The sequence below is a fragment of the Xenopus tropicalis genome, chromosome 8 (genome assembly GCF_000004195.4).
Source record: "Xenopus tropicalis strain Nigerian chromosome 8, UCB_Xtro_10.0, whole genome shotgun sequence".
NCBI lineage: Eukaryota > Metazoa > Chordata > Amphibia > Anura > Pipidae > Xenopus > Xenopus tropicalis.
In genome coordinates, this window is record NC_030684.2 from 68,685,402 (window position 1) to 68,706,261 (window position 20,860).

A 20,860-nucleotide genomic window follows, 5' to 3' on the forward strand; every position below is an offset into this window, starting at 1 on the left:
CATTACTTCTCGCTGTATTTCATTTTGGGTTTCTCAGGAGTCGGTACCCCCTGCCTATCACCACACAATGTATTTAAGATGAGGGGTAGTTGATCTTGTAGTATATAAAAGTGAATGTATGTAATAAAAGTAAATAGAAAAAAAATATGCTTCTGTGCAAATAATTTTGCCTATGCATGAATTTAATATAGCTTTTGCAAACGTGGAAACTGTTTAGCCACCACTTCTGACAAAGAAGTTTGCAAATGTTATATTAAGCACCAGTGAGCAGTGTATGAAATAAAACTTCTTAATGAAAAAGTTGTTTGCTCCAAAGGATTATGCCACATTCAAGATGTCTTAAAAAGTTTGCAATGCACAATTAAAATTTGCAAAGTAATAACAATTTGAATATTACATTGTGAAATGCTATTTTTATTCCTATTTGTGTTCTACTTTCCCCTTTTACAACTTTCATTACATTCCCCTGTAAATGTACAAATTGAGTCTGAAGCTAATAGCATACTAGCCAATTATTCACTCCATGTTGTTTAGCTGGCTGAGAAACACTAGGTGCAAAGGGCATGTAGTTACAGCACTGATGCTAATAAAAATGCATCTTCACAGTCATAAGGAGTAATTTTCCTAAACAACCTGATGACTGTGCTTTTTTTTTTTTTTTACAGCCAAACAGCTTTTCTAAATAAATTGCTTTGTACTACTAAAAGGGCTTCTGTAATGGTATGTATGGTGTGGTTTTTATTTCTAAATTACACTGCAAATAATTCACTCTACCATTTAAAAACATGTTTTTTCTTTAGTTGTACTATTGGTGTGTAGGCAGCCATCTCAGTGCATTGTGCCTGAGTCTCAGCTTTCAGAAAGTGTCAGAGTTACACATTGGAACTGCTTTTAGGTAACCTATTGTTTCTCCTATTCCATGTCTCATTCATCCAGGTCATGATATATAGCAGTGCTGTCCAACTTCTGTGGTACCGAGGGCTGGAATTTTTCCAGCCTACGTGGTGGAGGGCCGATAATGGAAGCCAGTTTTGACCACTCCCCTTTTACAACCACACCCACTTGAAACTACACCCATGTTATAACATGACCATACACAATGGTACAGCAAAAGCCTGCCATACTCTGCCTTCCCTACCCTGCCTGTGTGTGCCAAACTCTGCCTTCCCTACCCTGCCTGTGTGTGCCATACTCTGCCTTCCCTACCCTGCCTGTGTGTGCCATACTCTGCCTTCCCTACCCTGCCTGTGTGTGTCATACTCTGCCTTCCCTACCCTGCCTGTGTGTGCCATACTCTGCCTTCCCTACCCTGCCTGTGTATGCCATACTCTGCCTTCCCTACCCTGCCTGTGTGTGCCATACTCAGCCTGCCCTACCCTGCCTGTGTGTGCCATACTCTGCCTGCCCAGTGATGGCACACACAGGCAGCATACAGTGACACAATGCTGGCACTGCTCCTACAGTCTGCACAATAACTATTTATTAACAAGAACTTTTTAATTGCAGTACCACCTCAGTATATATTCTTTTTGTAGTGTGCAAGGTTTATTTGTGGGTTTCTACTGCTCTGAGGTGTGAATTGGTGAGCAATGTGGGTGATTACAGCCTGAGCCTGAGGTGTGAACAATACAGTGGTTGAACAATGCAGGGATTAAAAAGTGTGAACAACACAGGGGGAATACAGGAGGATTACAGTTTGAATCTGAGGTGTGAACCATGCAGGGGGGCAGTTAATCACAGTACTGATACCATTTGAAGCTTACACAAGAGTAAGCCATCAAAGCAGCCATTGTGTTATCAAAGCATTTATTGTGTTTTCTTCTGCGTCCCTCCATGTCAGTACACATGGGTAGCATCGCCCCTCCCACACAGGAGGTAGGACCTATAACAAAGCCAATTAAAATGAATCCTGCCCTATAAGACCACCTGACTTCCTCCTCACCACTGTTATTTTTTGTCCTACCGGACAGGTAGGTAGGATCTCCCTCCTCACTTTTTTTTTTTTTTTTTTTTTTTTTTTTTTTCCATCTTAGATCAGTGGAAGGGCTTACCAGGCTAGGTGCTGTTCCTGGAAAAGTAACTTGCTCTTCTTGGTGAACATTGGCAGAATGCGACAGCCCTCTTCCCTTTCTTGTTAAGTCAGGGTAAGGCTTTTGTGGGGTGTCTGGTAGTTCTCCCTATAGTTGTACTTATGGGCGCTACCCCCCTGGTTCTGGTAGGTCGCTGAGGGTGACATGTGGGTGATCCTGAGATTGCTCGTGTCACTAGGGATTCAGGGGCTTTTTTTTCTGGCAGTGTGTCTGTCAGTTTCCTGCTTTCCAAGATGGCGTTGATGTAATCTTGCGTTTGCAGGCGGCCATCTTGGAATTGGGCAAAGGCTTCATTGCATGCATGAGTCCGTGCCCTGGTAAGTTTTTTCCTTTTGGATTGTTTTTTCACTTAGGTTGATTTTTGTTTCCCCTTTTTTGACATGAATCCCTCGGCCTCAAACTCTTCTGCCTTACAAGTTTGGTAAGTCCCTCCAGATTAATTTTTTCTTTTTTTTTTTAACTTCGGTGTAGACACAGAGGGATATTTCCCGGGTAATGGAGAAGAATTTACCTGATGCCCCAAATACGCAAAATGTTCAAATTGATGCCTATTGGGAAGAAATGCAGGTGTGGGCATACCCATGGTCCTAGCCTTGTGCTGAAATAGCCCCCCTGCGCTACTCCCAACTACGCACAGTATTCAAACTGATGCCTATTTGGTAGGCTACAGGTGTGGGTTTTTTCCACATTTTTACCTGTAAGCTAACTTAGCCTCCATTTTTCCTGTGTTTTTTGTGAGGCTTTAAGGACTCCTGCCCTGTGAAATGATTGATTAAGGGCCATGGGTATGGATATGGGCTAGTGTCAGCTTAGCCTGAATCCGTTGAGTATGATTCCTCAGTTTCCACTATGTGTCTAAAATGCTCTGTGCACTGGGAAACCTGCATACTAATTAGCAATTATATCCCTCAGCTGAAAGCTGTCAGGGTTCTTGCTGGAGGTCCCATCCTGCAGACAGTCTCTTCTGGTAAGGTGCACTTCTTTTACTTATAATTTCTTATGTTTTATTGTGAGCCTGAGGCCTCTGTGCAGACACAGTGGGTAATTGTGCTCTTTATTACACCAGGTGCTTCTATAGCTGTTTGGTGTTGCACTACTGCAGAAGTATTGTTTCTTCTTCCTCTCATATTGTGTGCTCACAATTAGCAGCCATTTCCCAGGTTTCACTGGAGTTTGCATTCTGCTGACTAGCTTTGCTGCTGGGTAGGTGCTTGTGTTTATCTGGGGCACCTTGCTTACTTTTGCTAGTTTTTTATCCCAAGCTTAAAGGAACAGTAACACCAAAAAATGAAAGAGCTTTAAAGTAATAAAAATATAATGCACTGTTGCCCTGCACTGGTAAAACTGGTGTGTTTGCTACAGTAACACTACTATAATTTATATAATAAGCTGCTGTGTAGCCATGGGGGCAGCCATTCAAGCTGGAAAAAAGGAGAAAAGGCACATGTTACATAGCAGATAACAGACAAGTTCTGTAGAATACAATAGTGTTTTATCTGTTATCTGCTATGTGCCTGTGCCTTTTCTCCTTTGAATGGCTGCCCCCATGGCTACATAGCAGCTTATTTATATAAATTATAGTAGACTTTCTGAAGTAAACACACAACTTTTACCAGTGCAGGGCAGCAGCACATTATATTTTAGTTACTTTTATACACTTTCATTTTTTGGTGTTACTGTTCCTTTAAGTCCTCTGTGCAGACACAGCAGGTATTTGTGCTCCTGTTTTTACCAGGCACTTCCAGCAATGATTGGGGGTTTGCTCAGCTTTAGCAGTATTGTTCCCCCTTTCTCTCTCTCTAATATTACTGTATGTGCGTGCTCCCTTTAAGCAACCTACTCGGGTTTCTAACAGGGATTTGCTTTTCCACCAAGCCAGGGCTATCTGGTAAGGAGCTGTTTGCTTATGGGTCACTTCACATTTAAGTTTTATTGTGAGCCTCCTCGGTGGCAGACACAGGTGATTGCCTTTTATTTCACATTGTTTTCTCTTAGAAATTTCTTTCTCTCTGGTGGCTCAGGTTGAGCCTAGTTATAGTTCAACCTCTTCCACTGATGGTTGGTGGCTGCCTGGTTCCCATCCTCCTTATGGCCCTTGGCCCGCTTGTCTGCTGGCGTGTGGCTTGGCCCGCTTGTCTGCTGCCGTGTGGCGTGGCCCTTGGCCCGCTTGTCTGCTGGCGTGGCCCTTGGCCCGCTTGTCTGCTGGCGTGTGGCTTGGCCCGCTTGTCTGCTGGCGTGTGGCTTGGCCCGCTTGTCTGCTGGCGTGTGGCTTGGCCCGCTTGTCTGCTGGCGTGTGGCTTGGCCCGCTTGTCTGCTGGCGTGTGGCCCTTGGCCCGCTTGTCTGCCGGCGGGGCCCTTGGCCCGCTTGTCTGCCGGCGGGGCCCTTGGCCCGCTTGTCTGCCGGCGGGGCCCTTGGCCCGCTTGTCTGCCGGCGGGGCCCTTGGCCCGCTTGTCTGCCGGCGGGGCCCTTGGCCCGCTTGTCTGCTGGCGTGTGGCGGGGCCCTTGGCCCGCTTGTCTGCCGGCGTGTGGCGTGGCCCTTGGCCCGCTTGTCTGCCGGCGGGGCCCTTGGCCCGCTTGTCTGCCGGCGGGGCCCTTGGCCCGCTTGTCTGCTGGCCCGCGTGTTTTCTGGTGTTTGTTGTGACCCTTAGCCTGTGTGTCCGCTGGTGTCTGTCTTGGCTTGCGGGTCTGCTGTGCAGGGCCGCTGGCTCTGAGTGGTCATTGGGGTCTTGGTTCATGTGGCCATTGTTTTTTGGCTTATGGGACGCTGGTTCTTGCCATTGCCCTTGGCCCTTATGTTGCCCTACAGACTTGTGTGGTCACGGGCCCTTGTTTTGGCCTTTGACCCTTGCACCCAGGGGTTTTGGTTGTCCCTTTGCTTTCTTAGGGATTGGCTTATGTGTTAGCTGGTCTCAGGATAGCCTTTGGTGCTGATGTCCGCTTTTGTTGGTGTGGCCCTTGGTGCATGTGGATTCTGGGTTTTGCCTTAGTTATAGCCTGGTGTTGTCTTTTGGGCCATGGACATGCTTGAGGGTCTGCCCTATGGCAGTCCTAGATAAGGCTAGGGTTATTGCCTCCCAGGACCTCTGACCTTGGTTTCAGTGCTTGCTTGCTTTCTTTATCCAAAGGTTGGCATGTTTGCAGCGGGAGTGCTCATGCTTGGATTCACATTCGCTATTTGGCAATGTTTGGTTGTTTGGGTGCTATGGCTTGTGTGCTATCAGCCCTTCCCTCTGGGATTTTGTCTTCGTGGTGGTTGCATTGGCACACCAGGTGTACATTCAGGCCGGCTAGTTTGTGCAACATTGCCTTGGTGTGCATTGCCTGACATGTATTTTGACTTTAGGATATAGATTGGTGTGCAGACTGTTATTTGTCTTAGCATCAGCAGTTGCTTGCACAGTGCTTATACCAGTGTTGCTGGTTCATTAGCTTCTTATGTTCTCCAGTTTGGTTGGGCTTAGTGGACTTTGAGGGCTGCAGTATCTCTGTATTTGTGGACATCTGCATCAGTGCCTTGTTGGTTCTTCTTTTGAAGATGATTGCCCAAGCTTTTTTTGAGCTGCTCCCATTGAGCTGTGGAGTAGATGCTTGCAGGTGACAAGCTTTATTTTCTAGTGCCACTGTTTGGGGCTTAGGGTCAGTTTCTTAGCCTCAGCACTAGTGGGTTATATATCCTAGTTGTTGCCAGTTCTGGTGTGGTTTCTCTGGCCTGCTAGCTGTGCTAAGTTAGTTATACTATTGAGCTGGTTAGGCCAGGATTATGGTTGTGTATGCAGTGAGCATCTGGGTATTGTGAAAGGCCCTCTGTTCTGTGAAAGAACTCTTGTTGCAGGGAATGGTCATTTTTTGCCTTGGCTTGCTTGTCTCTCATATTATGTTATATGCAGTAGTAGGAAAATTTGAGTTTTGGTTGTCAGCCACTTACTTATACCTTGGGGCATTGTTGTTCTTTTTGGTTGTTCAGCATTCTTATCTCATTTTCAGGGTTTCATCAGTGTCCCTGTTTCCTTTACGGGATGTTGGCCTTGTTTTGGCCTTTCTTGCTCTTGTTTGGTTTTGTACCTTTTGTTTCCCACCCCTTACTGTTTTGTGGGGCATGGCTTGGTAGATCCCATGTGTACTGACATGGAGGGACACAGAAGAAAAGGAGAATTTCACTTACCTCCTTGACGTAAATTCTATTTCTTCTAGTCCCGACATGTCAGTACAGGTTTCCCATCCCAATTTTGCTTCCTGTACTGCTATGGCAAATGTATAACAGTGGTGAGGAGGAAGTCAGGTGGTCTTATAGGGCAGGATTCATTTTAATTGGCTTTGTTATCGGTCCTACCTCCTGTGTGGGAGGGGCGATGCTACCCATGTGTACTGACATGTCGGGACTAGAAGAAATAGAATTTACGTCAAGAAGGTAAGTGAAATTCTCCTTATGGCATCAGTGGCTGTGCCCATATCCTTTGTAAGCACTTTGATTTCTAGCTGGCGAAATATGAGGCAATAATACAGTTCTCATACGTGGTACAGAAAGCTGACCAGATTTTCCCTTTAATTAGAAACACTAATAATCAAGTGTGCACTGCAGGGAAGTGCTGATTAAAATGCATCCCTGCAGCTATTATTTTTTATGTGTCCTACTTAGAGGAATGATTTGGTCAGACTGAAGTACAAAATAAAAGATTGTTTGTAGCCACAGACTGAGGGAAATGGTTTTATGATGCACACTTCATCCCATGGCACAATAGTCATTTGGATATTCAATTAACAGCCTCAGCCATTAAGGGATTCCTGGAAACTGCAATTTACCACAGCACAACAATTTCAAGTTTGATCAATATATATTTATGTTCTCTCCCAGCAGTGCAGTGTAGTAAGACATTAATTTGTAAATGACATAATGAAAAAGTACATACCTTTCCCACCCTAGGCTTATACTCGAGTCAATAAGTTTTTCCAGTTTTCTTAGGTAAAATTAGGTACCTCGGATTATATTCAGATCGGCTTATACTCAAGTATACTGTATACAGTAAACCCAATGGGGTTTTTCTGCCTTCAACAAGGATTACCATATATACTCGAGTATAAGATGATCCGAATATAAGCCGTGGTACCTAATTTTACCTAAGAAAACTGGAAAAACTTGTTGACTCGAGTATAAGCCTTGGCTGAGAAATGCAGCAGCTACTGCTATGTTTCAATAATCAAATAATTAATAAAGGACATTCAGCGTGACCCCCTGTGAACTCTTCATAAATATATCATGTTGGCAGCTGCAGATTAGGGAAAGGTGGATGGAGGACCAATACAAGCCAATAAAGCATTACCCAGATGCAGAATTGTCACTTTGCTTCAATTGATTTCTGTGTGTACTCCCATCATGTCTGTGCTGTGTGCGCGTCCCACAGTATAAAGACAAATGCATAAATATACATGACATATAGTTGAATGAATATTACTGGTGTCAATGATGTATAATCTGTGGAAAGTGTTGCAGAATAAGTTGCTGCTTTTTAAAGAATAAAAATAATATCTAGGTGCTGCAGCCCCTTTAAAACAGAAATGCAGCCACGAACAGGGCAGAGTAACCTGTAGTTAGGTGAGGGTATTATGTCTGTAAATGAGCCGAAGGTACAAATCAACATGAATACAGTGTTCTTGTAGCCATTCATTTACAGGAACATTATTCTGCTACTTAAAAGCCAATGTCCATACCTGGAGTTAAATCACAAAACCTGCCATGCTGTTCCCTGACCATTGCAGACAGTGCCAGCTATCACTTAGATAATCAATCTTGTTGGGTGAAGAGAGCCAGGCTCGGGATGATCCACCATTCACCAGGGTCCTTAGAACACCAAGTCACATGCTTTGGAATCTTCCTTTTTAGAACTGTGCGTGTCCCACAGTATAAAGACATGCGTGCGCAAATGCCAGCGCGTTAAATCCCACTGAAGTTACATCTTCAAATCCATATACTCGCGTATAAGCCGAGGGTTACTTTTTCAGCACATTTTTGGTGCTGAAAAACTCAGCTTATACTAGAGTATATACGGTAATTGTTTCTTGGGATCAAGAACATGCCACTGTTTTATTAATAGAGGAAAAGGAAATTTCTATTTGATTAAAATGGATTCTATGAGACATAGCCTTCACAGGTTATCAACTAGTAGATTCCGTACCAGTAGCCCAAAATGCTCAAGTTTTACTGAACTCGTGGAATGACATTTTATTATCTAGCCCTCAAACACGCAGTATGATTAATTGTCCCATCATATGAAAATATAGCTCATCTAGAAAAAATGTTTCTTGGGGAGTTTCATAGTTAAAGGAAAACTATACCCCCAGAATAAATACTTAATTAACAGATGGTTTATATATATATATATATATATATATATATATATAATAAATAATCTTGCCAAACTGGAATATATGTATCAGTAAATATTGCCCTTTTACATCCTTCCCCTTGAGCCACCATTTAGTGATGGGCTGTGTGCTCCCTCAAAAATCACATGACCAGAAATAAAACAGCTCTAACTGTAACAGGAAAAAGCAAGAAAGCAAAAGGCAGAACTCTGCCCATTAATTGGCTGATGGGGCCTAGCATGTATGTGTGCCTTGGCTTGTTTGTGTGCACTGTGAATCCTATGATTCCAGGAGGCGGCCCTTAATTTTTAAATGGCAATTTTTATTTTATTTAGGATTACCCAATGGCACATACTACTAAAAAAATAAAAAGCATACTTTTATGAAAATGGTTTATTTAGATGAAGCAGAGTTTTACATATGAATTGCTTTACGCAGTATATTTTTACAGGGACCAACATTTTTCAGGTGAATAGTTTTCCTGAAATGGTTAGTTACATTTTAATTTTTTTGTCTCCTAATGATTTCATTCAATGTGTAGAGAAATAAATTGAAATCACTATCTGCCCAGACCAGATTTAAGTCTGACATCCCCTCTCCATTACCTCATGAACCCAGTGCTACACTAAAATCTATACCTAAAGTAAATACTAAAAGAATTGGCATTGGTCCAGGAGAAATCTACTGCAGCATTGTTTAATGATTCATAGATAAAAGACATCTTTCACAGCATAATTGTAGCAATAAGTTACACTGCATTGCCAAGTCCACAATACAGTCCTTTTCATGAACAGTGTACAAAGAAAGTCCCCCTTTTATAAAGTCTGGAAGAACAATATAAATACTGCTCCAGAAAAATAAAAATAAAACATTTTAAAAAATAATAAGTGGGTACATCCTGAACTCCATAGTTTGTACAGTGTCCTGCTCTATAATCATCTGTAAAAATATCTGCGGTCTCAGCGGTGCATTGATTCTAATTTGGAAAGCTTTAGTGAGGAGTTGGATGAGAATGGAGCTTGAATTCGATGGCAATCCTCTGACTCGGGAGGCTGGAACATTACCCGACCGCGATGGTTGAATACATAAAACGATGGATGATTTCTTAATGTGTCAAATGTCCTTTAAAATACAAAATAAAAAGAGAAATAAAGCAATTACTAAAGTATTTGAACGGATTTATTAAAATGACCAGTAGCAAGCTAGTTATTTTCCAACAAAGGCACAAGTAAAAGCAGTTTGTCAGTACTTGCTAATCCCTTTGCCACACTACAGAAACAGTGCAACAGAAATCAGTCCACCTCCAATCAAGACTTACAAATCCCTCAATGACTTAAAAAAATGTTAGCTCCCCCCCCCCCCCAGGCCTCTTAAAGGACAAGGAAAGGCTAAGTCACTTGGGGGTGCCAAAATGTTAGGCACCCCCAAGTGACTTTAATCACTTACCTCGTACCCCGGGCTGGTGCCCCTGTTAGGAGAAAACAGCACCAGCCGGGGTACCTGTAGCGCTTCCTCCTTCCACCTGCGTTTAGCTGCGGCTATCCGACAGGCGTCCGCGCAGTAGCCGACTTCTCTGTTAAAGTTCGGCTTTTCACTCTACTGCGCATGCATGCGCTCGCGAACCAGGAAGGAGGAAGTGCTGCAGATACCCCGGGCTGGTGCTGTGCCTAATATTTTGGCACCCCCAAGTGACTTTGCCTTTCCATGTCCTTTAATCACAGAACATACAAATGATCTGGGGGCTTGAAGCCCTGACTGGAGAGATGACTACGAATAGCAAAAAATCAAAGCCAGCCATATCTCACTGCCATGCAAATTTAGCCAGTGGTGGGTGATTCCTGATTTAGGTACCAAGGTAAAGGCAAGTTACACTTTCTGCTATCTTCTAGATTTTACTATTTGCCGCCTGTGAAACAATCGAATGGTAAGAAGCAAAATAGAAAAGACCAATCACCTACCAGAGAATAAATATCCAGCATATTCATGTGTAACCTGATTATTATATTACTGTTTAACATACAATTACAAATCACAACTAAAATTCGAGAATAAATCAGGAAAGCGTACTTATTCCTTAATTCTGATGTTGCATCCATGTCTTTAAACTCTCCAGCAATGTGTACGATGCCATAACAGGCCACTATAAAGGCCAGCAATGTCTGGAGAACAATCTGCAAAGAAATCAATGTAGTACTCAATGCAAAATGTTAACTTATAAGCACACATAAGACAATATTTAAAAGTTATAATACTTAATAATATTTTGTTTGTGAGGCAGAATAGCAAATCAAAGGAAGCATTGTGATTTTTGTTTACACTGTCCACTGGAGGGCACTGTGTCTTTTAAGTCAATGAATAAGTCTCTTGTTCCTCAGTGCAGCAAAACATACGCATATAATTAACTTTTTATAGAATAACACCTGCCCATATATTTTATATTTATAGATACAGAACATTGTCAAAAGTATCCAGACACCCCATCTAATTAGTGAAACCATCTATTTAAGCCACACCCATAGGAAGAGCTGAATCAAGTTGGCACTATCACAGGCTGCAATGTTTCCCACAAAGTCTATAGTAAAGTGAAAATGTCTTGGAGAAACAAGTACGGTAGTAAAGGTCTGTAGAAGTTACAAAAAGGGAGTCCTGAGTGCTAAGGCCTGTAGTGTATGTTAAAAACCAAGACAAGAACTATTTGTCAGGGGCTTAAAGAGGAATTTTCCATATTATATGACTGACTAACCTAAAGTGCATATTTCATAAAATCGGTCTATAGGGTTTTTATATGTTCAGTTTTTTGAGAGCTCCTAATCTATTATTCTCCTTTAAAAGGAGACCACCACCTTCCCCGGCTATAAAAGCTCCCTTTCCTGGCCTGCCTCAACCCTCCTCACCTCTCCCTTATCACAGTCTCTAACTTTAAGCACTGTCCCTATCACTAACCCCAAGCTAAAAGAGCAGAGTAGCACAGTTGCGTACCTGGGCGACATCTTCCCTGCGAGAGAACATACTTTGATTCTCTCTGCCAACACGAACCCCGCTTGTGCATGCACAGTTGGAGGTAGCAGGAAGTCAGCTCAAACTGTGCGTGCGCAAGCAGGGTCTGTGTCGGCGGAGAGATCCGAAGAGTGTTCGCTTGCAGGGAAGATGTTGCCACTCTGCTCTTTTAGCTTGGGGTTAGCGATAGGGACAGTTTTTAAAGAAGAATGAAAGGTAAAAACTATGTAAGCTTTATCAGAAAGGTCTATGTAAATACAGCCATAAACTGTAAAGGCAACAATTCAAACTGAATAAGACAAAAAAAGCACAGGTTACATGGCAGATGACAGATATTCTGTAGAGTATAATGGGTTTAGTTCTTATACAGGAAAATGTCATTTATGCTCTCTAAAGGACTGTAGACAAATCCTCTCTTATAAGACATTTGTTTTCAAGAAATAGTTTATTGGTAGGTGCTCAATTAAAAATGCCAAAAGATGCTTGATGATGTTAGGTGCATGCAGCTGCTCGCCCATAGATAGGTCACCACCTTGTTTCCCAGTGTAGCTGAAATTCCAAGAGAAATCTACCTGCCCAAATGTGTTATGTTGATGGTCAAGTTTAGTGGATAAGGAATAATGGCTTTGTGGAAGGCCCTTTCCTGTGGCAACATATATATCCATATATGAGTTGTCCTATGGAAGCCTTCTATTGATAGCCTTCCCAAACATAAATTTCACCCTCCTCCGCCGATTATGCCCAAAGGTAGAAAGTGAGTTTTGTCTAGAACAGGTTTGCCTAGGTGGGAGAAAAACATGACTCTGGCCTGAACAAAGCCCTTGCAAGCAACTGTCTAATATCACTGCCCAAACTCACAGCTAAATGGAGAAAAATCCCACAAACAAAAATCTAATGAAAAACCTTCCCATGAAAGAAAAGGCTGTTATGACAGAAAAGGGATGACCACATTAATATAAATATCCTTGGCATCGGGAATATTCTTAACAGGCAAGTGTCTAAATACATTTTGCCACATAGTGTAATGCATCATGTCATCAACATTTAAAGGAGAATGCAAGTCAAAATTTAAAAAGCATACTGCCCAATAGTCCTCCTATTGTTTAGTAAAAACGCCACACTTTTGGCTCACCTAATCAAATATTTACTCAGTCACACTTACTTCACATTTTCTAGAACAGGCAGCCATCTCTAAAAAGGTATTCTCCCTTCCTTTCCCTCCTTGCTTCATACTGCACATGTGTTTCATTCCCTCCCCCCTCCCCTCTGCCAGATCCGCTTCTGATTGGCTGGTGGGCATGTGTAGCTCAGAACAGGAGACAGGATCAAGTTACACACATGCTCAGAGAATAGGAAGGCTGCTGCTGGCAGCTACAGGAAGGACAGAGAGATTTCAGTGATGTCACTGTAGTCTTCACACTGCTGTAGGCTGCCAGCACCATATCTCAGAGAAGCAAGCAGGGATCTGGGAACTTAGATATGCAGTAAGTACATAAAAAGAATGCCTTTAGACTTACTTTTAATTCATATTAACCTTTCATTGTCCTTTAAAGAGTAGAAAAACACACATTTTACACCTAGAAATATTGTCCGTATACAAATAATGCCCAGTTTGAATTAAAGCAAATCAAAACATTGATGAAACAGATATGCATTAAAATAATGTTATACTTACATCTATCGGCAGTGTTTCATCTTCCTTTTCAGTTAATCTCATGTAAGAGCGATCTAGCAGCCAGAGGGGGAAGAAACAATATGAAACATTTATACTGTGTAAAAAAAATGGAATAATCAGCTACTGCCATGACAATACTACTGCTCTCCTGCCAACAGCAAACCCTGAAAGATGGCAAAAATGATTTGCCACTAAAGAGCTTTTCTTATTATCCCTGTTTGGTGGACAACATAGCAGCAAAAGCAGCACCAGGAAAATTGCTTATTTCAGTTCGAAGCAGACATACTAAAGTTACTTTTAAAGGGGATATAAAGCATAATTGAACTCCTCCCCAATCTTGTTGGCAATAATGGATATGTGACGCTGGTTTCACTCTAAAATTACCCTGTACATCTGCTATGGTCTCTGTCCATGATTCAAATGAGGGGTAGGCGTGTCCTTATGGTTCCTGCAGTCACACAAGCAGACAGGCTTCAGTTCCCTATCACATCTGCCTAGTTGCTGATTGGTTCCTATCCTACAGTGCAGTATGCCCAGTGCCACCAACTGCCCTGCACAGCCTGGGAAATGAGGCAGCAGAAAGTGGAAAAGACAGAAGGGGCAAATAGGGTTTTTGGGGAAAACTTCAATAAATAACCCAAAACACTACTTTTCTCAGCACATTCCTTCTATAGGTGAGTATAATGCACTAGCTTTTTTTTTTTTTAATTTACTTCAATAGCCATGTAGCCCTATGGCTACACAGCTTATTTATAACATTTGTAGTAGTTCACTAAAGGTGACCATATTTTTTTTTCTTTAGATATTGATCGTACGTTTAAAAGCAATGATCTAAAACTAACTAAAGTCCTAAAAATATCTATTCGGAGAATGTTCTGAAAATAATTGTAAGACACCAATCATACAAAAGTGCCTCCCCAAAATCCATGGTAGGTCCTCAAAGGATTTGGTCAGATACACAATACATGCACAGATTATGGATACCCAACAGAAATTTTCTAACCTGTCCGATCGACTACCACCACCATGGTACGAAAATTATTGGGATGATAATTTGGAGCCCACACACAGTCCGAAAATCGTACGAAACTATTGTATCAGTGCATGCATGGTCAGCTTTACCCGCTGGGCAGTGTAAGTGTATATTAAATTAAAATGCATACTAAACACTTTGTTTTTGGTATTACTGGCCCTTTAACGAAACAGTACAGCTACATGATTTTTTTTTTTTTTTTATCTATCAACAATATCATGCACGCATGGTAGTTAATGTTAGATTAAGTATAAAACTAAATGTTATTAAAAGGTATCAGGTTATCTTTAGGATTCACCACAGAAGTATAATATAGCACTAAGCAGCTCTATAAGAATTTATGATGGCTTCAGAAGCTACAAGTTAGCCATAAGGGCTGCCAATAAAGCTCCAGAACAGGCCATGCTTGCAGGACAGATAAGCTTCTTACTACAACAAAAGCTTTTATTACTTATGTACTTAAAGATTATATCCTTTTGTCCAGAATTACTTAAAGGGGACACATAGGATAAATGGGAAAACCCTAATTTTGTAGGCAATTATGAATATTATAAGGTGCTGGTTTCACTTTGTGCTAAAAAATTAATCCTATCTGTAAAAATGGCCCCTTTATTGGAGCTCCCTATAGATCCTATCACTTCTCTGTCAGAGTTTGAAATGGAGAGTGGGCGTGTCCTAACGGTCCCTGCCAGACGCACAGTAGGAGGGGGAGAGCCAATCACAGCCTTGCACTCACACAAGCACAGACAGGCTTCAGTTCCCTATCAGGTCAGCCTAGCTGCTGATTGGTTCCTATCCTACAGTGCAGGGTACGGAGGGCCGCCGGCTCCCCAGCTCATCCAGAGAATTCAGCCAGCAGGAAGTGGAACAGATGGGCGGGGCTAGTGGGGTTTTGGGGGAATTTCTCAATAAATCAGTCTGAAATCCAACTTTTTTTTTTAAGCACAATCCTTCTATATCTAGAGGAGGATAATTCACTGGTACATTCATAATTTTCATAGGATATGTCTCCTTTAAGTGTAAATGTAATATTTCTTGCCTGCAAAAGCAATATTTTATAGAAGGGCCATGGCACCATGATTCCAGTATTAAGTGTCCCTGGCAATTAATATCTCCTTAGGCAGGCAATCACCTGAACTGTGTGTACTGTCTCTTCTTAGCTCAGCTATTCAAGTGCCAATCGCCTCAACAGTGAGTGAACTTGTATCTGCCATTTAACTGAATGAGGAGCGATACCAAACACGGTCACCCATGCACCTAACGGTTAATTGCCTGGGCCACATATCACTTGCTACGTGTGCTATCATATTATAATGACACAAGGTGTTCTACAGCTACGATCACAGTCTATTTTATATCGTAGTCGTACCATTAAGCGCTAAAAACTACCACATCGTTATAATACCATACAGGAAAAATATAAACAGATGGCCCGCAGTACCCCGATCAATGAGCCCTCAATGAGGCCTTCCTATGAGGAACAGCCAATGGCGTCCTATTACAAGCTAAACATCCTGAGCATTTTTAAACTTACGCTGAGCAGCGGAAAAGGCCGCATGTGCCAAGGCAAACAGACCGATCCCCACCAACCCTTTCCAGATCGAGGACGCCATAACACCTTCTCTGCGTTCCCCCTATCTTCTTCCAGCTGCCGGCGGTCGCCACCAGTGACGCCAAACTAGAGCGCCGACCCTTGACGACAGACGCTTTACGCACGTAAGGACGTAAAGAAGCCATTTTTTGGTTGGCTAGTATGAGGTAGTAAATGTCATTTCCGTTTGGTGACACTGACACGCCTTTGTTTAGCAATCGCAGTGCTGCTTGAGTTGTTGAGGGATGCTGTATGACACAATAGACCCGGATAAAGCGTCCTATGTTTTATTCAATTGCGAATAAAATCCTTGCTGGGCAGCATACTTTTAAACTTGAAAGTTTTGTAGTTAGTTAATATTGTCTGTGCGGGAAACACGTTTTTGACTACAGGTAAATGTTTTCCACTACTATGAACTGAATTAAAGCTAAACTTATACCAAACCCCTTTCCCTCCTGCTTTTTATCTAGTGCAGCTCTTATTTTGTGGATTCTTTTTTTTATATTTGGCTTCAGTCTTATCGCTGGTGTCAACCATTAATTGCCAGACAGGATAAAAAAAAAATATCCAGGTCACAAGGAAAACTTCTTTTTTTATCAATAAGAGGATAATGTCACAATTTTTTAATATTTTACACAAGCTTTAATAGTGTATATTCTTAAGGGCTGATTTACTAATCCATGAATTCGAATCCGAATGGGAAAAATTCGGATTGGAAACAAACATTTTGCGACTTTTTCGTATTTTTTGCGATTTTTTCGTGCCGTTACGACTTTATTGTAAATTGTCGCAACTTTTTCGTAGCTGTTACGACTTGTGCGAAAAGTCGCGACTTTTTCGGAGCCGCTACGAATTGCTCGTATATTGTCGTGACTTTATCGTATTGAGCGCTCGTAAACGGCGGGCAAAACTTTCAGACTTTGCATGATTTTGGAAGCCTCCCATAGGACTCAATGGCACTCTGCAGCTCCAACCTGGCCCAAGGAAAGCCTCCCATAGGGCTCAATGGCACTCTGCAGCTCCAACCTGGCCCAAGGAAAGTCTCCCATAGGGCTCAATGGCACTCTGCAGCTCCAACCTGGCCCAAGGAAAGCCTCCCATAGGGCTCAATGGCACTCTGCAGCTCCAACCTGGCCCAAGGAAAGCCTCCCATAGGACTCAATGGCACTCTGCAGCTCCAACCTGGCCCAAGGATAGTCTCCCATAGGGCTCAATGGCACTCTGCAGCTCCAACCTGGCCCAAGGAAAGTCTCCCATAGGGCTCAATGGCACTCTGCAGCTCCAACCTGGCCCAAGAAAAGTCACCATACTGAAGCTTGAATGAATCCGAAACTTTCGTACTCGGCGCGAAGGCTACGAAAAAGTCGCGACAATTCGCGCGTTGTAACACTACGAAAAAGTCTCGACAATTTGCGAAACAGTCGTAATGGCTACGAAAAAGTCGTGACAATTAACGGAAAAATCGAGAAATACCGATCATTACGAAAAAAAACGCATTCGGACGCCTTTGGACCGTTCGTGGATTAGTAAATCAGCCCCTTAGATTGTCTATACATGTGTATAAGCCCATCACAACCCTTTATTTTGCCTCACTTAAACATATAGCTTCCCTTCTCATTCTTAATTAGCCATGGGTCCAAATATAGTAATGAAGTAAATATTAATGAGTGATTAAGATAAGGGATATAGCATGCACAAGGTTAATTTTTGTTTTTTCCAGTGCATTTTGAGCACAGAACCAAAAAAAAAAACCTCTTAAGGGCTCTTACAGATGAGCATTTTTACTTGCAGTGGATCTTTTATGCATTCCACAAGTGGGGCAACCCAGGCTATTCTCTTATTTTGTACTCACTGGGTTGCCATCAAGTATGGGGCCCATTTACTAAACAATTTTCAGATAAATTTGTATTTATTTTAAATAATAGAACATTTCGGAGTGTATGCAAAAATTTCATTAAATTTCCACTAGTTTTTTGTGGTTTTCTGTAAATTTCCATAAAAAAAATCATACTTTGAGTAAAGAATGTGAACATTTCGGAATTCGTTAATGCTTTGGTTACACTTTCATCGGGACTATCTTTTCACCAGGTTTGAACTGTCGAGTGCCATCGAGTCCTATGGAAGGCTTCCAAAGCCAGACATGGAAGGTATCAAAACCAGAAAGTTTTTCGTGGCGTTAACAAACTTTTTGGCACGAAAATTTTGTGACTTTTGAAACGCAATTGTGATATTTTTGTACGAACGATAAAAGAATTATCAAGACATTTTAGAACTTCAGAAATTGTGGTTACTTCGAATTTATACCATATCGCGTTTCAAAGCCAGAAAAAAAATGCATCCTAGTAAATGTGCCCCTATGAGTATGATCACATAGAAAATGCAGGCCTGCCTTTCTGACTGCATTTGAAATCAACCTACACAGATGGTGCATGCAAAGAATTTTGTGTGACATTCCTTAGTACTTATTTAATACTAAAATGTAGTTATTCTGAACCATTCATATCAGTGAAAAGATATTTTTTGTACACAACCAAAAAGAAATTTGTGGGAATAGTGGCTACCTTCCTTGTGTTGCTTTTCAGAAAGGTTTCATCTGAAAATGTGTGTGGTTATTCAAGGGTCTGCTTCGGGCTGGATACTCACAGAATACCTGTAAATCAGTCAGGATTTGATCAGATAAGCCCTGATGTCCTGACCAAGCAGGCGGTACACAGATAATCAGCAGAGGGAGTTATGTAGTCTGCAAGGCAATGAAAACTATTAAGTATATATATTAATATTTTGAAATCAGGCATTATAGTGATTTAATTTTCATTCCATTGCCCAATAAATGGTTTTAGAGATTTCTGGTAGGTTGGCTAACAGTACTAATAGGGCTTCTGTTGCTATAAACCCCACCTCTGGCCATTTTTTTAGTCTTGGCTGCTGACTATATCCCTTCAAATCAGTATGGATATAAGTTTTAATAAGCTGGTTACTGGGAGATTTAACAGGTCCGAGTGTATTGGTTGAGGCTATTGTGGCTGTGCTTCATGTACAATACACCTGTATTGTATGTGATTGAATATGATACTCAGGAATAAGAACTAGGTTTCACAAACTTGTGCCAGGCACTGAAAACAGCAAAAAAGCTTCAAAACAGGCCTCATGGAGGCTGTACCACCTTTCTATGGCATACTTTTTTACCTACTGAGGTTAGAGTAAAGTGCATGAAAACTAGGTACCTCTCTTCCTGTGACAATGCCCAAATAATAGGCAACATTTAAACTGAGAAAGACAAGGGGGATGCAGTGGGTGTTTCTGGTCCATTGTATGATGTTGCTGTAATTGCAGACATACTGAGTACGTTGGGTCTGTGCAATGTTAACCACGTACTTACTTTAGTGACCTTGAAGAAAGTGAAATTGTTGGTGATTTTAAATCAGGTTAACCATATTTATTTGAAACGGACTGTAAAATAGCATAACCACTATGCTAACACTGTAGCTCCATTTTTGCAGTGCACTCCCCCTCTCCAGTAAAGAGCAAACAAAAGCTCAACTGCCATTAGTGCTGGGAGGCTTGGCTTGAGGATGGTAGAAAGCAGCCAGATAGATGAGTGAGTGTTTAAGTAAACATACCAACATCCTTGAAAATGTACAAGTTCAAGCTGAAGTAAGGCAATATTATGCTATGAATAAAAAAGATAGCTTGCTATATGTCTTAATATGAACCAGTTTATTCAATAATACTTCTACAGCTTCATTTTACTAAAGGGAGGGCTATGAAATGCTCCAACAGATACAAGCTGAGATGCAGAAATTCAGATACGGATGAACTGAATTGCATAGATATATTACAGATAAAAAAAAAAACAGTAAAACAAAGACTTCTACAGATAAACATACTCAAAAACTCAAAAATACTTACAAAAAGGCACAAAATAACACATTGACAAGAAGGTCTCATTTAGGCATATGACACACAGGGAGGTTTATCGCCCCCGGTAGCCCAGATTTAACTGCAGGTGCCAAATCTCCTCATGTGCCATTAGCAATGCTGCTTGCACTTTTTACAGGTATGGGATCCCCTATCCGGAAACACGCTATCCCGAAAGTTCTAAATTATGGAAAGGCCATCTACCATAGACTCCATTATAAGCAAATAATTCTAATTTTTAAAAATGATAACCTTTTTCTCTGTAATAATAAAACAGTACCTTGTACTTGATCCCAACTAAGATATAATTAATACCTTACTGGAGGCAAAACAAGCCTACTGGGTTTATTCAATATTTAAATGATTTTTAGTAGACTTAAGTTATGGAGATCCAAATTACAGAAATATCCCTTATCCAGAAAACCCCAGGTCCCGAGCATTCTGGATAACATACCTGTACTGTGATTGTGGCACAGAGTGTAGAGGTACAAGACAGCCTGTTACTTTACATCTGCCACTTAGTTGAACAGTGCACATTGCACATATTTTGCACCAATAATAAAATGGGTTTTATACTTTAAAAAGCATTGTTGCTGATTGTGTTAGACTTAGGTCTTTTTTATGTTGTATGTACAAAGCCCCATTTTTGAACTGTGGAGTGTCTCCTTCAAAAAATTGCACAATGAAATGTTGAATAAGTAAGCTCCTGTGCCCCGCCTGGGTGTCACCTACAACGTTGTGTAATGACATGGGTACAGCTTTTACAGCATTTACAAACAGGAAGGTTTTTGGACATGTTGTAGAATAGCTTGTGCCTAGTGGCGCAGGCAAAATTTTGTGTTGACTTTCAGCAGGTTACATTACACTGGAATTCTGGGATAAAATATTAATGGTGTAAAAATCATAGCAAAATGCGCTGATTTATTTAATTTAGCTACTAGCAGTAAATGAAGCTCTAATTTTCTCATGCATGTTGAGGCACATATAGACAATGTTAAATAAATAAATATCTATACAAAGAGAGGCACAGACAGAGGAACACAGACACAGCATGTGCATACTGAGACAATTTTAGATAAAGGTAGTGAGACACATACACATACTTCTTGGTATGCCCAAAAAGGCACCTGAGGAACCCTGGATGTTCCCCCGAAAGCTTGTGCTGCAATTCTGCTGAAATAAATGACTTAAAGCC

General features: G+C 41.4%; 1 protein-coding gene across 1 annotated transcript; it reads right to left on the minus strand.

Moving 5' to 3' along the window:
- Nucleotides 1-8,829: 8,829 nt before the first annotated feature.
- On the minus strand, nt 8,830-15,788 carry mmgt1 (membrane magnesium transporter 1). The gene is made up of 4 exons (NM_001016553.2): nt 15,691-15,788; nt 13,124-13,176; nt 10,519-10,622; nt 8,830-9,573 (listed from the first exon to the last, which is right to left on the minus strand). The coding sequence occupies exons 1-4, from the start codon at nt 15,767-15,769 to the stop codon at nt 9,411-9,413; spliced, it is 399 nt and encodes a 132-aa protein (NP_001016553.1). The 5' UTR covers nt 15,770-15,788; the 3' UTR covers nt 8,830-9,410.
- Nucleotides 15,789-20,860: the final 5,072 nt, after the last annotated feature.

Excerpts from the sequence above, each read along its gene's own strand:
- mmgt1 (NM_001016553.2), bottom strand. The coding sequence starts at position 15,769 with ATGGCGTCCTCGATCTGGAAAGGGTTGGTGGGGATCGGTCTGTTTGCC. Across the intron at positions 10,623-13,123 it reads ATGAAACACTGCCGATAGAT|ATTGTTCTCCAGACATTGCT; the intron begins GTAAGTATAACA and ends ATTTCTTTGCAG. Across the intron at positions 9,574-10,518 it reads ACATCAGAATTAAGGAATAA|GACATTTGACACATTAAGAA; the intron begins GTACGCTTTCCT and ends TGTATTTTAAAG.